General features: G+C 39.0%; 1 protein-coding gene across 1 annotated transcript in view; it reads left to right on the top strand.

Moving 5' to 3' along the window:
- Positions 1 to 17,109, top strand: part of Hydin (HYDIN axonemal central pair apparatus protein) — a 433,096-nt gene that overhangs the window by 41,355 nt on the left and 374,632 nt on the right. The window contains exon 6 of the mRNA XM_004659564.2: positions 4,164 to 4,288. Coding sequence (XP_004659621.2) covers positions 4,164 to 4,288 — 125 coding nt within the window. The remainder of the gene's footprint in view (positions 1 to 4,163; positions 4,289 to 17,109) is intronic.

The following is a 17,109-nucleotide window of genomic DNA, read 5'->3' as shown; positions in this document are numbered from 1 at the left end:
ATGACTTTTAGTCTGCTGAGGAAGTTTAGTGTAATGTAATCCTAACAATTAGCACAGAAAGAGTTTCCATTGCCAATCTGTGGAATTTGGATTCCTGCAGGTCCTAGAGACATCTCAGTGTCACCTTCTCTGTAAAATATTAGCATAAGTTTTGCAGTGTAATAATATCCAAGGCATTTCTTTTTGCTTTATATTTGAAAATAAGTGAAAGTACAGCATAGGAAAAAATAGCAAGTGGAAAAGCAGAGATAGAAGAAGATATTGTCATATTATTCTCAAAGCTAGGAAGGAGAGGGGCTCCCATTCTCAACTCCAGAGTCTTACTGAGTAGAAGAAAAGGAAGAACTTTGAGACTGGAAGATTCATTATCTTCCATGAAGGAGAAATTCTTGAGCCATGGAAAGTTCACTTCTTTACTGTTCCACCAAGACCTTATAAAATTTAATGAGAGTTGGAGTGATAGCTTAGCAGTTAAGGCACTTGCCTGTGAAGTCTAAGGACCCAGGTTTGATTCTCTACTACCCATGTAAGCCAGGTGCACAAGGTGGCGCATATGTGTGGATTTCGTTTGCAACGGCTGGAGGCCCTGGTGTGCCCATTCTTTCTCTCTCTCTCTCTCTCTCTCAAATAAGTTTAAAAAAATATTTTTTAATTAATTTATTGGAGAAAGAGAGAGAGACAGAGGAAGGGAGAATGAGCACACCAGGGCCTCCAGCCACTGCAAACGAACTCTAGCTGCATGTACCACCTTGTGCATCTGGCTTACAAGGATCCTGGGGAATCGAACTGAGGTCCTTTGGCTTTGTAGGCAAGTACCTTAACCCCTACGCCATCCCTCCAGCCCCCAAAAAAATATTTTTAAAAAGCACTTTTATTAAAAAAAATTAATGAATGACTTAAGATTTTTTTTTTTTAAAGATTTGATTGTGGGCTGGGAATGTAGCTCAGAAGTACAACACTATCCTAGAATGTGCAAGGCACTGGGTTTAATAACAAAAAGATTAATTTGATTGTAATGCTATTCAAAAACCTCTCCTGAGAGGCTCTATGAGTAAAGAACTGTGGGTAATGAGGGACACGAAGATGAACCTCAGGATGTGACTCCCATGTTAAGGAGTGGCTTGGGATAGACAGAAAGAACAGGAACTTGAAGGCAGGCTTTTCTCCCAGTTCTATCAATACCTAATCGGGCAATTGTAGGCAAAATACCTACTCTTTGGGGGCATCTGTTTTTTTCCCATGTCTAAAAGTTAAATAAATATTGCCTATTTTTTTCTCATGGTATTTTGAAGGATTGAAAGGATTGTCATACATAAAGCAACCTCAAAGTAGGGTACATGTTCATGTTGCCTTCCTCTCAGAGGCTATGCATTTCTTTTTGCTACATGCTGTAGTTTATTTTGTACCAGAATGTTTTCATGCCTGCCTGGTTCTAAAGCTAGAAACTCTTTAGAGTAAATAGGGGTGGGAAAACAAAATTTCAGGAGCACATACTTCACTGTGCATTGTGCCTCAAGTGCTTTACACGTGTAGAGTTCTATTTAAGATGTGTCTTTGGATCTGGGCTGTGATCTGTGACCACAAAAAAGTGTATTGCATGTGGGAAGTGATGTTTTCTGATAGATCCAGACAGTTCTAGATTACTGATGTGGGGAGGTCACAGTCTGTCTGGACAGAAAAGGTGCAGTGCTAGGTAACCTTGTGGGTAAAGAGACCAAAACTGCACCCCCAAACCATCCCATCCCATCTCAGCTACCTGGGAATGTGACAGAAGTATAGGATATTTGGGCAAATGCATGTGTGTAATCAGAACATAAAACCTGGTCAGAAACAGTTGTGACCTTGAAGACCTAAGGGTTTTAGTTTTATTGAAGAAACTATAAGGACCATTCAAGTCTAATGTGTTGTGACTTTTGTGTATGTGGGTTTTAGAGTATCCATTGAGCTGTGTGAACTTGAAGAGGGCAATTATAAAAGCTTGAACTTCTCTAAACACTCAAAAACATTCTCATGTTCATTTTCCAGCATGCCTGAGCTACCAGTGAAGGAGATAAAAATAGCAATAACAATAAACAGTTGTATGATATTCCTATATGCCAGACATTATTCTAAGCGCTTTAGCTATATCAGCCCCTCTATTCCACACTATAATCTTAAGACTAAAATTCTGTCTTTACCTTCATTTTACAAACAAGTATACTGAAGATTAAGTGACTTGTCCAATATCATGTCAGAGCTAGGGTCTGAACTCATTCAGTTGACTCCAAAGGCTGGTTTAGTGACCACCTCAGAGTTCCCTACAACAATGCCTGAGGTTCACTGAAGGGTTGGTGTCACAGGAAAAGACAGAAAAAGGAAGGGAGAAATCAAGAAATGAAAGGGAAGGAGATTAAAGTTGAAGGCACCTGAGAAAATGAACAGTGCTCCTCATAGGAGGCCCGGAGGTCCTCCAGTCAGCTCTGCACCCTCATTGCGGAAAGCTTAGGCTTTCTGAAATTAAGTTCATTATCTAAAGGGAGATTTAAGGAATGATGATTCTAAAAACTGTTGTGATACAAGTAAATAATCAGAAAGCTTAGCTTGCCAGATACATTGTATAACATTACTTAGAAAAACTAGTGGTTTAAAGATGGGAAATGGACCATGAAAATAATTAAATAGGCTGAGTTTCTTATTTAGAGGGAAGAACTCCATAAGTTATTTGAGGTACTTAATAGTTGAGTCCAGCTTCACTCTTGCTATTCCCTTCTATGACAATTAAGTAAAACCTTTCCTGTTTCCTGTTTCCTGTTCCCCCATCCCATCCACCCTTGTTCCTCATAATGTCATTATCTCCAAACCCTGTTTTCAAGACAGAACTTGTCCTATTAACCTTTACAACTGCATTTCTGCCCTTCTGCAGCCTACTCATGCCCACAAAGCCAATCTGTTCTTGGGGGAGCAGGCTCCTATACCTTTTGTATTTCATTTGTTTGAGCCCAGCCTAAGTGAGTCTGGGCAAGCAATCAGACAGAAGATGTGGAAACCAAGATTCATGTTTGTTCCTTTTCGTGGTGCTGTGACAAAAATACCTTACAAAACAACTTAAGCATGGAAGACTATTTTTAGAAGGCCCAAGTCCATCATGGCAGAGAAGATGGGAAGGAAAGAACTATTCCCAACATGATGTACCAGGAAGTAGAGAGAGATTTCTGGCATTCCACTAGCTTTCTCCTTTTAGTCCTTCAGGGTCCTCAGGCCAAGGAATGATACCAGCCACATTCAGGTGGGTCCTCCTCCATTCAAGGAATCCTCCCCAAGGCATTCCTTACCACCCACTTAAGTGATTCTGAATCTAGTCAAGTTGACAAAGTCTTCTCTGTGAGGCCACCTGGGTTAGCTGGCTCCTTTGATTAAAGCTCCTTGTACTTCATAAGGCTACCTTCTCTTGGGCCTCAGTGTAGGTTCCTAAATCCTTATTCCCCATGGCTCTTGGGGCTGAGGGACAGTAATAACTCTCCAATTACTAACATTGGGCTGTTGCATCATCTATTAGAGTTTCCTACACTTCTCCCATCTCCTTACTTTGGATCAGAAGTTCGAGGCCATCCTCAGCTACCTAGTGAATTCAAGGATTCTCTGGGCTACATGTGACCTTAGGCCAATAAATGAAGATGAAGCAAACAAAAAACTGTCCTAGAATTTCCAGTGTTAGAGTGACATTACTTTTCTTTTAGGACTCTAATATGCTTCTCTACTATCTCATCCTCTCTCCTCTGAACTCTCACGAAACTTGATTTTTATACCATGGAGTCAGTGTTCTTTTACAAATGACAGTATTTATGTACACATTTAAATCTGTTTCTTACTATAAATCTCAGTGAATAGATTGTATTTATTTGTGACTACCCAAACCCACTGCCTGAGACCAGTGGGAATACTCGGTGAATGTTAAAAGGAAGGCTGAAGAGCAAGGGCACAGACATAAATATTATTACATTATTTAAGTTTCTCTTACTCTTATTTTTACATTGAAACTGAAGCTCATTCACATCCAAGAGGCAATTATAGTGTAGTTCTGGACCATGAAGTTGAATAGGAGTTGTCTGAAGAATTATAGCTTATGTCTCCTCTCACATTAGTGAAAGATATATTCTGATACTGTGTCTTTATGTGTGTTTCAGGCCTTTCTCCATAGAGCCAACTGCTGGGACTCTCAATGTGGGGGAATCCATGCAACTGGAAGTAGACTTTGAGCCTCAGGCTGTGGGTAATCACAGTGGAAAACTTATCTTGGATTATGACACAGGTATGCATTAGTCTTTCTCTAAAGCTCTATCTAAAAAGAAAGGTCATTTGAGAAATATGATAAAGCAAATTAGGTATGTCAGTTATTTTCTTGTTGCTGGGACAAAATATCTGACCAGAAACAGTTTAGGGAAGAAAAAGGATTTATTTTGGCTTACAGTTTCTAGGGGAAATTTTATCATGGTGGGGAAAGCACAGCAGGAGCAGACAGCTATCATCGACTCATCAGAGAGGAAGTAGAGAGAGCAAGTGAGGCTGGGCTGCAACACTTATTGGCACACCCCTAGTAACACACTTCCTCCAGTAAGGCTCCATATCCCAAGGGTTCCACAACCTTCACAAACAGCAGCACCATTGTGGGATAAAGTATTCAAACAGATGCATCTGTGAGGAATACTTTACATTCACACCACTACTATAGGACATGGTGTTTTGGTGGCATATTAGAATAAACTAAAATTCAAAAGGTAAAGAATCAAAGGGTGAATGTTTCTACCAGAAATGATGTCAAGCCAGGTATAAATTCCATTTAGTTGGTGGTCCCAATGCTTGAAAACCTGAGTGATTCAGGACTAAAGAAGTAATCTATACCCAGAAGTCACACTGGTGGGTTGAGATTATTTACATGCACATAAAAATTTGAAGGTAATGATACCCCATGTCTTTCCCACTTGACTTGCTGCTGAATTTGTCTAACATTTCAAAAATATATGTTAATCTCAATTCAAAATGGTTTCATATGTGCCTATTAGTCTATGTCAGATCCAGTGACCTTAATAATTAATAATGCATATCTTACTGAAAATCTTATGCAAATGCAGAACTATATCTATTGTCATTATCATTTTCTTGAGGACCACACCCTGTGTAATCATATAAAATCACATTATTTTTGCTAACATTTGCTTATGGTCATATAGACTACGGATATTATATAGTCTCCTAAGCTGGTGTTATAGAGTGCTGTCATCCAAGCATAACAGTATTACCATCTTCATTAGAAGCGGCTGTGACTACTAGGAGAGTCTGCTGAGCCTCATAGGAGAGACATCAAACCCTCACCTGAGATCTTAACTGCTCCCTTGTGGACCTTCCTGTTCCTGGCATGTAATTCTGCCCTAGCTGTCAGTGGTCTTATGGTCTCAGGAGGTGCTAGCGTATGTAGTATTTGGAAGGGTAACTGAAGGGGAGAGTGCATCTATGCAGCTATGGGGAGGTATAATAACCTGGATAATACCATGCTGGGTAAGATTTACCAGTGATGCATCTTCTTTTGGGGGTCACTGACACACCTGTAAATAACTCCTAGACTATTCCCTATAAGAAAGCCTACTAAATTCATTGTTTCCCCAACTTGGACTTTGTTCTTTTGTTGGTGCTATGTCTAGGGGGGAATAAACTTAACTTATGACTCTCTAGGAAAAGCTCACAAAACAGCTGGTTTTCTAATTAACATTTTCAGTTGTCATTTATTATTTCCTGATTTTCTTGTTTCCTTTTCACTTCCTTGTTACCCATATATATTGAATAACCAGAGGTGTCTGCAAAAGGGTATTGTAGAAAGAAAAGAGTTCAGAGCTGCTGGCTTTGTAGATGTAGTAGTCAGCTTTAGGTTGCTGGGATGAACTTCCAAGCCAGGCACAGTTATGGAGAAAGGGATATTTATTGAAGCTTACAGATCCAGGGGAAGTTCCATAATGGCAGAAGAAGAAGCTGGCTGACGATAATAGGTCTAAGCAGAGAAAAAAAAAGCCCCAAGCCATCACCAGCACCACAAACAAGCACACTTCTGGGACTCCAGGAAAAGCTCAGTCACTGCATATCTTTAGACTGGAATGCCAAATCTACTTCCACACCTTAGGGCTTGAACCTAGTATCCACCCTCAGTGATACCACCTCCAGCCTGGTGGCTGCAGATCTAAATTACAAACTGTAATAAAATCCTGAATATATTGGGGGCCATCCATTCAAACTACTATAGTAGATATGCCTCAAAGCAAGAAAATTCAAGCCCCTTTCATATGCTTCATGACCAAATGACGTGGGTCCATTTTGCTTAGGTTAGCATTACATATAGCTGGTGGCACAGTCCATATGTCTTATCTATTACATTTAGAAGTAATTCACTGGTTGCCAACAAGAGAGACCTTTACAGTTGAAATCTTAAAAAATATATAGTAAAATAAAATAAAATTCAAACACACAAGAAAAAAAAAAGAGGCAACCTTTGACCCATGTAAACAAAAGCCTAGCTCATAACACATGAGGATGTCTGTTACCAAGGTACTTACACTTGGACTTCTACCAGCAAAGTGGGAGAGTTATACTTACTTCATATTCTTGCTAGCATACAGTGTTGTTTTGTTAATTTCAGATACATTAGGAGTGTGAAGTTTAAGTAGTTCAAATTTTCATTTCCCTAATGATTAATGGTTTGGGACACTTTTTTGAATGTTTAATGGCCATCCCTATAACTTGTCCAAGTGTTTTGTTTAAACCTTTTGCTTATTTTCTCTTTCAATATTAATTTGTAAATCCTTTGTAGTTAGATATTTTAAATACTAGTCATTTGCCAGATATTTTTACTACTAATCTTTTCTCACAGCCTTTTCATTTCCTTAGTGATATTTCTCAGTGAATAATAATTTTTAGTTTTGGTGAAGTCTGTTAGTATTTTTCTTTACAATGATAGCTTCTTGTCCCCTTACTAAGAAATTAGTCATTGCTCTATCCAGAGGCATGAATCTATTCCCCCATGTTTACTCTTGTAAGAATTACTGTGTCAGCTTCAGTATGTAGGTGGAGTACCCACTTTCATTGAATCATATGTATGTATGATGGAAAGCCATGAGTCATTTTTTCTCATCTGCATGATCCAAACCTCCCTGTTCTCATTACCTTATCCTGGGACACTGATGAGAGTTCACCCTAGTTTGATGTTTGCTGTAAGTTTTTAGCAGACACTTCATTAGCTTTAGGTACCTTCACTTCCTGGGCTCTCTATGACTTTTCAATCTTGGATGGATATTGGGTTTGACCAAGTACTTGCATATTGGTTGGCATGATCACATATTAGGTTACCTTTATTCCTATAATGTTGTAATTGACTTGAAATGCTAAATTCTTGATACATTCTGGTATAAGTTCAAGTTTCAAATATTGTTAATTTAATAAATCACTGGACTAATTGGGTAACAATTTTTGAGAGCCTGGCATTCAAACTCATGAAAATATTAGCCTATAGTTTTCATGAAATAACCATGTCATGTTTTAGTTTCACAAAAAAAAAAATGGTCTTACATAAGTTGGGAATTCTTTTACACTTTGAGAAAAATTTTTTATTTAAGATTGTGGGGTTACTTTCTTAAATAGTTAAAATTTTATTATTCAAATCATCTTTTGAAAAAGAGGCATACATTTATTTATTTATTTATTTATTTTCACAATTTTTATTAACATTTTCCATGATTATAAAAAATATCCCATGGTAATACACTCCCTCCCCCTCCACACTTTCCCCTTTGAAATTCCATTCTCCATCATATTACCTCCCAATCTCAATCATTGCACTTACATATATACAATACCAACCTATTACGTACCCTCCTCCCTTCCTTTCTCTTCCCTTTATATCTCCTTTTTAACTTACTCGCCTCTGCTACTAAGTATTTTCCTTCTCATGCAGAAGCCTAATCATCTGTAGCTAGGAGCCACATATGAGGGAGAATATGTGGCGCTTGGCTTTCTGGGCCTGGATTACCTCACTTAGCATAATCCTTTCCAGATCCATCCATTTTTCTGCAAATTTCATAACTTCATTTTTCTTTACCGCTGAGTAGAACTCCATTGTATAAATGTGCCACATCTTCATTATCCACTCATCAGTTGAGGGACATCTAGGCTGGTTCCATTTCCCAGCTATGATAAATTGAGCAGCAATAAACGTGGTTGAGCACGTACTTCTACGGAAATGAGATGAGTCCTTTGGATATATGCCTAGGAATGATATAGCTGGGTCATATGGTAGATCAATCTTTAGCTGTTTTAGGAACTTCCATACTGATTTCCACAATGGCTGGACCAGATTGCATTCCCACCAGCAGTGTAGAAGGGTTCCTGTTTTTCCACATCCCCGCCAATATTTATGATCATTTGTTTTCATGCTGGTAGCCAATCTGACAGGAGTGAAATGGAATCTCAATGTAGTTTCAATCTTCATTTCCCTGATAACTAGTGATGCAGAACAATTTTTTAGATGCTTATATGCCATTCATATTTCTTCCTTTGAGAACGCTCTATTTAGCTCCATAGCCCACTTTTTGATTGGCTTGTTTGATTCCTTATTATTTAACTTTTTGAGTTCTTTGTATATCCTAGATATTAATCTTCTATCAGATATATAACTGGCGAAGATTTTTTTTCCCATTCTGTAGGTTGCCTCTTTGCTTTTTTCACTGTGTCCTTTGCAGTGCAAAATGTTTGTAATTTCATGAGGTCCCAGTGATTAATCTGTGGTTTTATTGCCTGAACAATTGGGGTTGTATTCAGAAAGTCTTTCCCAAGACCAATATGTTGAAGGGTTTCCCCTACTTTCTCCTCTAGTAGTTTCAGAGTTTCAGGTCTGATGTTAAGGTCTTTAATCCATTTGGACTTAATTCTTCTACATGGAGAGAGAGAAGAATCTATTTTCATCCTTCTACATATATATATCCTGTTTTCCTATGACCATTTGCTGAAGAGGCTGTCTGTTCTCCAATGAGTAATTTTGGCATTTTTATCGAATATCAGGTGGCTATACCTGCCTGGACTTACATCTGGGTCCTCTATTCTGTTCCACTGGTCTACATGTCTTTTTTTTTTCTGCCAGTACCACACTGTTTTTGTTACTATGGCTCTGTAGTATAGGTTAAAATCAGGTATGGTGATACCACCAGCCTTATTTTTGTTGCTCAGTATTATTTTAGATATTTGAGGGTTTTTTTGTGATTCCAAATGAATTTTTGGATTGTTTTTTCTATTTCCATAAAGAATGCTTTTGGAAATTTGATAGGGATTACATCAAATGTGTAGATTGCTTTTAGTAAGATTGCCATTTTCACAATATTGATTCTTCCACTCCAGGAACAAGGGATGTTTCTCCACTTTCTAGTGTCTTCTGCAATTTCTCATTTGAGTGTTTTAAAGTTCTCATTGTAGAGATTCTTTACTTCCCTGGTTAGGTTTATTCCAAGGTACTTTTTTTTTTTTTAATGCAACTGTGATTGGGAGTGATTCTCTGATTTCATCCTCTGTGTGCTTGTTGTTAGCATATATGAAGGCTACTGATTTCTGTGTATTTATTTTGTATCCTGCTACATTGCTGTAGGTTTTGATCAGCTCTAACAGTTTGCTAGTAGAGTCTTTAGGGTCCTTTATATATAGAATCATGTCATCTGCAAATAATGATAACTTGATCTCTTCCTTTCCAACTTGTATCCCTTTTATGTGTGTCTCTTGCCTTATTGCTATGGCTAAGCCTTCCAAAACTATATTAAATAAAAGTGAGGACAGTGGATACCCTTGTCTTGTTCCTGATTTTAGTGGAAAAGCTTCCAGTTTTTCCCCATTTAGTAATTTGTTGGATGCAGGCTTGTCATAAAAAGCTTTTATTATATTGAGATATGTTCCTTCTATTCCCCGTCTCTGTGGGACTTTTATCATGAAGGGATGATGGATTTTGTCAAACAATTTCTCTGCAAACCTATGTCTTTTCATTGGGGCATTGAGGCCTTTGATATTAAGAGATATTATTGAAAGGTGTGTATTTATGTTTGCCAGTTTTATTTTTTGTGGTTCTGGTTATACCTTTGCTCTCTTGTGTTAACTAGTATTTGAGTATTGCTTGTTTTTTCCAGGTTCCTGATACGTGTGCTTTTCCTTTTCTTCGGCATGGAGGATTCTATCAAGAATTTTCTGTAGAGCTGGTTTTGTCTTCAAATACTCCTTTAACCTGTTTTTGTCATGGAATGTCCTTATTTCTCCATCTATTTGAATGGATAGCTTTGCAGGATAAAGTAACCTTGGTTGACAGTTGTTATCTTTCAGAACTTGGAATATATCACTCCAAGCCCTTCTGGCTTTTAAAGTTTGTGTTGAATAATCTGCTGTGATCCTGATGGGCTTGCCTTTGTAGGTAACTTGATTTTTCTCTCTAACTGCTTTCAATATTTTTTCTTTGGTTTGTGTGTTTTGTAGTTTGATTATGATATGGCAAGGAGAGGTTCTTTCTAGGTTTTGTCTGGCTGGGGTTCTAAAGGATTCCTGTATCTTCATTGGCACCTCTTTCCCAATTTGGGGGAAATTTTCTTTTATGATTTTGTTGAAGATGCCTACTATGCCTTTGGAGTGAAATTCTTCTCCTTCTACTATGTCCTGAATTCCTTTATTTGATCTTTTCATAGTGTTCCAAATATCTTGAAATTCCCACTTATACTTTTCTATAAGTTTGTCTTTCTCTTTGTTGGACTGTATTAGATCTGCCACCTGGTTTTCTAGCTTAGATATTCTGTCCTCTCCTTCATCCATTCTACTGGTGAGATTTTCTACAGAGTTTTTTTTTTTTTTTTAATTTCATTAACTGTGTTCTTCATTGCTAGTAATTCTGACTGGTTTTTCTTTATTATTTCTATTTCCTTATTTATGTCTTGTATTCCCTTCTTTATTTCATTAAATTGGTGTCCTGCATCTTCTTTGATTTCCTCTTTGATTCCTTTGATTTCCTCTTTGATTCCTTTGATTTGTTCTTTGACATCTTTGAACATATTTACAATCATTCTTTTGAAATCTTTCTCAGGCATTTTCTCTAACTCGTTCTCACTGGAGGTCATTTCTGATGCATTAATACTTTTAGGTGGATTTATATTGTCTTGCTTTTTAGTGTTTCTTGTGTTATAATGTATATATTTTTGCATCTTGGATTAAGTTTATGCTTGGATTTTGTAGCTACCTGGGTGTTCTTAGCTTTATCAATTGATTTGATGTTATATATTTTCAGGGTAGGAGCTTAAGGTGTTAGGTGTGGCTCTTAAGACTCTCAGAGTATCTACAAAGGTGTTCCTAGGGGTTGAGTTTCCCTGCTATGGGAGTATTCATGTAGGATGAGTGGAATAAAATACAAGTAGAATCTAAAATTTAACTGAACACTGTACACATTCCATCAAAAACAGCCCCGAGTATTTATGCAAGAGTAGTTATTATAACAACCAGATCTTCTATCAACAAGAGGTTAAGATTTCTGGTCTGTTGAGGGATCTAAGTCAGCTTGTGACCAAGTGAGACCCTTCCCTGGTGCAATCCCAGTTACCTTGGATGATTTTGGTCTCAGTCAAGTTGCTGGCTGGGTCATTGGGCTGCTGTTCTGGTTTCTGGAGCTGGGCACTGGCTTTTCTTGTGGGGCAAACTGAGCCTGGCCACTGTGGCCCTGCAGAACAGCACCCCTGCTGCTGGAACTGCTACGGCTGCTGAAGCTGCCACTGCTGTATCTGTTGCCACTGCTACTAAAGCTGCCACTGCTGGATGTGTCACTGCTGCTGCTGAAGCTGCTGCTGCTGTATCCACTGCTCCTGCCGCCGCTGCTGCTCCTGGTGTAGCTTCCACTGCTGGAGTCCCTGCTGCTGCCGCTGAAGCTGCTGGTGCTGGATCTGCTGCTGCTGCCTCTGATGCTGCTGCTGCTGGATCTGCCGCTGCTGCCACTACTGGATCCGCCACTGCTGGGACCGCTGTTGCTGGTGCCGGAGCCACTGATGTTGCTGCCGTACTGTGCTCATGCTTGGGTCTGGCTGTTGGCTCAAGTTGGTGTGGCCAGGTCCTGGGACTGCACCTCTGTTCGCTGGAGCTGGGCACAGGCAGTGGGGGAGAGGAGGGAGCTGATGTTTCTCTAGTTCTCTCACTGTTCCACGTATTTTTCTACCTTGTGATCTGCTCTTCCATTGTTCACTGCCGCTCTGCCTTCATGTTTCTTGAGTTGCGGAGAGTGCCAGTGTGAGAGGAAGCTCCCCTCACTTGGCTTTTCTGCAGTTTGAGCTGAGCCTGGCAGCTCTCTGGTGTGCCACTGCCACCACCGGGGTTGGAGGACCTGCCAGGGCCGCTTTTGCCAGCCTGTGGGGGCTCTGGATGCTCTGGATCTCTTCTACTTCCCCACTGCCATTTCAATTTCCTACACACCTCACTTTTTAGTAGAAGTGTGTATTTTGCTGAGGTTTTTTTTTTTTTTTTTTTTTTTTTTGGTCTTTTTCCCCTTCAGGCTGCTTTGGCTCGGTACCTATGCCGCCATCTTAACCGAAGCCCCCTACCCTAAATATTAATGGACTTAATTCACCCATCAGGAGACGCAAGATAACAAGATGGATCAAAAAATTAGACCCCTCAATCTTTTACCTTCAACAAACCCACCTCACCACTAAAGACAGACACCTCCTCAGGGTGAAAGGGTGGAAAACAATATTCCAACCAAACGGGAATAAGAAACAAGCAGGTGGAGCTATATTATTATCAGATAAAACAGACTTCAAAGCAAAAATAATCAAAAAGACAAAGAAGGCCACTTCCTACTTATCAAGGGAACAATCCATCAAGAGGATATTACAATCATAAATTTGTATGCACCAAACACAGAGGCACCACAGTTCATAAAACAAAGCCTACTTGACAATAAAACAGAAACAACCACCAACACCATCATAGCTTGGGACTTCAATACACCATTGTCACTAATAGACAGATCATCCAAACAGAAACTCAACAGGGAAGTAAGAGAGCGCAACAAAACCATAGATCATTTAGACCTAATGGACCTCTACAGAACTTTCCATCCCAAATCCACAGACTACACATTCTTCTCAATAGCCCATGGATCATTCTCTAAAATAGACCATATACTGGGTTACAAATACTGCCTCCACATATTTAGGAAGTTGGACATAATTCCCTGCATGATAGCAGATCATAATGCTATATTGCTAGAAATCAACAACAAAAGACCCACCAAGAATCCCAACAGAACCCGGAAACTAAACAGCACACTTTTAAACAACAAATGGATAGTGGACGAAATAAAAAATGAAATTGTAAAATTTCTAGAATTTAATGACAATGAGAACACATCATACCAAAAATTATGGGACACAATGAAGGAGATCCTCAGGGGAAAATTCATAGCACTCAATGCCTTCATAAAAAAAGACAGAGAGATCCCAAATCAATAACCTAACCATCCACCTAACAGCACTGGAATAGCAAGGAAAATCCAACCCAAAGAGCTCCAGAAGGAAAGAAATAATTAAAATCACAGAAATTAATGAATGTGAAACCAAGGAAACAATTAAGACTATTGACAAAACAAAGAGCTAGTTCTTTGAAAAAATAAACAAGATTGAAAAACCCCTGGCCAATTTGATCAAGCAAAATATAGAGACGCTTCAAATTAACAAAATTCAAAATGAAAAAGGAGAGAGCACAACAGATAAGTGAAATTGGGAGAATCATCAGGACTTATTTCAAAAACCTCTACTCCACAAAACTGGATAATGTGGAGGAGATGGATAAACTCCTGGATTCATACCATCTATCAAAGCCAAACTCAGAGCACATTAATAACCTCAATGAACCCATTACACTCATGGAGATTGAAAAAGTAATCAAAAAAACCTTTGCAAAAAGAAGAGTCCAGGACCAGATGGCTTCTCAGCTGAATTCTATCAAACCTTCATGGAAGAACTCAAACCAATCTTCCTCAAACTGTGCCACACAATTGGAGAACAGGGAAAGCTACCCAACTCCTTTTATGAAGCTAGTGTCACCCTAATTCCAAAACCAGGCAGAGATGCCTCAAGAAAAGAAAACTACTGGCCTATTTCCCTGATGAACTTAGATGCAAAGATCCTGAACAAAATCCTCACAAACCGAATCCAACAACACATCAAAGGCATTATCCACCTTGACCAAATGGGATTCATCCAAGAAACACAGGGGTGGTTCAACATATGGAAATCTGTCAATGTAATACACCACATAACCAAGGCTAAACATAAAAACCACATGATCATTTCAATAGATGCAGAAAAGGCCTTTGACAAGATAAAACATCACTTCATGATCAAAACATCGGAGAGAATTGGCATGGTTGGTTCATATCTTAACATAATAAGGTGATATACAAAGCTCTGAAGACCCAAAGAATACTTAAAGGAGAGAGATTGGAGGAGTTTCCATTAAGATCAGGAACAAGACAGGGTTTTCCACTCTCACTTCTGATTTTCAATATAGTACTGGAAGTCCTAGCTCAAGCAATAAGACAGGAGAAGGAAATAAAGGGGGTACAATTTAGAAAGGAAGAAGTTAAGTTAGCTCTATTTGCTGATGACATGATTGTATATGTAAGAGACCAGAGAGACTCCATCCCAAAATTCTTGAAGGTGATTAACTCCTATAGCAAAGTAGCAGGATACAAAATCAATGCACAAAAATCAGTAGCCTTTCTATATGAAAATGACAAAGATACAGAGAAAGAAATAAGGGACATAGTCCCATTTTCAATAGCAACAAAAAAAAGTTAAATACTTTGGAATAATGTTAACCAAGGAAGTGAAAGATCTATACAACAACAACATAAAAACACTCAAAAAAGAAATTGGGGAGAACTTGAGAAAATGGAAAGACCTCCCATGCTCCTGGATAGGCAGAATTAACATTTTGAAGATGGCAATTCTTCCAAAGGCAATATAGAGATTTAATGCAATTCCAATTAAAATCCCTACAGTGTTCTTCACAGAGATTGAAAAATTGATCTCAAATTTCATATTGAAAGGCAGGAAGCCTCACTTATCCAAACATATCCTCAGCAAAAGAAATACCTCTGGAGGCATCATCATACCTGATCTAAAGCTATATTACAAAGCCATAGTAATAAAAACAGCAAGGTACTGACATAAAAACAGGAGTATAGACCAATGGAATAGACTTGAGGACCCAGATTTTGGGTCAAGAAACTATAGCTACTTGATATTTGACAAGGGCCCTAACAATATAGGCTGGACAAAAGACAGCATCTTCAACAAATGGTGCTGGACAAACTGGATAACCATTTGTACGAAATTGAAACTTGATCCACACATTTTGCTGTGCCCTACACTGAAGTCCAAATGGATCAAAGATCTCAATATAAGACCAGAAACTCAACTACTACTGGAAGAAAATTTAGGAAGTACTTTCCATGATATAGGAATGGAAAAGACTTCCTGAACAAAACCCCAGTAGCTCATGATCTTAAACAGTCACTCAACCAATGTGATCACATGAAGCTGAAGAGTTTCTTTACAGACAAGCATACAATAAGAAAAGCCAATAGATTACCCACAGAATGGGAGAAAATGTTTGTGGGTTATCCAACTGACCAAGACCTAGTCTCTAGAATCTACAAAGAACTCAAAATCTAAACAGTAAAAAGTCAAACACTCCACTCACAATATGGGGCAAAGAGCTGAACAGCCAGTTCACAGAGGAAGAAATACAAATGGCAAACACACACTTAAGAAAATGTTCATCATCCCTAATCATCAGGGAAATGCAAATTAAACAACTATCAGATTCCACCTTACCCCAATAAGGATAGCAAACATCAAAAGATCAAATGAAAATAAATGCTGGAAAGGATGTGGAGAAGTAGGAACACTCATCCACTGTTGGTGGAAATGTAAGATGGTACAACCACTTTGGAAAGGAATATCGAGACTCCTGAAAAAGCTGACTATAGAGGTACCAACAGACCCAGTTATTCCCTTATTGTGCATCTTCCCTAAAACCTTCAGACCACAGGCCAGAGAGATTTGCTCAACCACGTTTGCAGCATCTCAATTTGTAATAGCTAAGAGCTGGAATCAACCCAGATGTCCATCACTAGAAGAATGGTTAACTAAGATGTGGTATATAGACACAATGGAATTGTATACAGCAGTAAGAAAAAAATGACACAATGAAATTTGAGGAAATATGGTTTAACCTGGAACAGATCATTCACAGTGAACTTACCCAATCACAGAAAAAATTCATCATACAGTCTCACTCATCTACAGCACCTAACCTGAGTCTACCCAAGATGCCTTACATACCAAGCAAGCATCTCATGGGCTAGGCAATAGGATGGGTGGGAAGGGATGGGAGGGCAATGGAGGGGCGGGAAACACAAATCTAGACTCAAACGGCAATGGTACCATAAAATTCTACTTCTTAAAAGGCAGATCAAACAGCTGAACCTTCACCAGGCCCTTAGAGGGAACACCTGAACCACAAGACACTGAAGAGAGTATGATGAAGACGAACCTTAATCTTCTACAGCTTCCCTCCCTCCCTCCCTCCCTCCCTCCCTCCCTCCCTCCCTCCCTCCCTCCCTCCCTCTCTCTCTCTCTTTTCTCTCTATCTCTTGTATATTAGTTATCTTTTTCCTCCTTTTCTTACTGGGCCCTGACCTGTAACTCCCAGTACCATCAGGTGGCTATCATCCATAATGAGCTTTTGATCAGAGAGACCTACAAGGTTTCCTAAAAGAAAAACAGATTTCTGTCCGAGTACTTGATGACACCAAAGGTTAGTGGTAAGACCCTACTGCTGAAGACACCTTATGTGTTTGACTTATAAAACGGAATGGCATGTCTGGAAGCTGGAAGATAGTCAGTCCCCAGACAGTAAGCACATCTAGAGCCAGAAGGTGCTATGTGGGCAACTTGGGGAAAATGACCAATATCTGTCCAAGCAACTCATGGTCTAACCTACTTAGCAGCAAATAACCCA

Source organism: Jaculus jaculus, chromosome 1, assembly GCF_020740685.1.
Source record: "Jaculus jaculus isolate mJacJac1 chromosome 1, mJacJac1.mat.Y.cur, whole genome shotgun sequence".
Classification (NCBI taxonomy): Eukaryota; Metazoa; Chordata; class Mammalia; order Rodentia; family Dipodidae; genus Jaculus; species Jaculus jaculus.
Note: the sequence above shows the minus strand (reverse complement) of the source record. Positions and strands in the feature narration are given on the sequence as shown.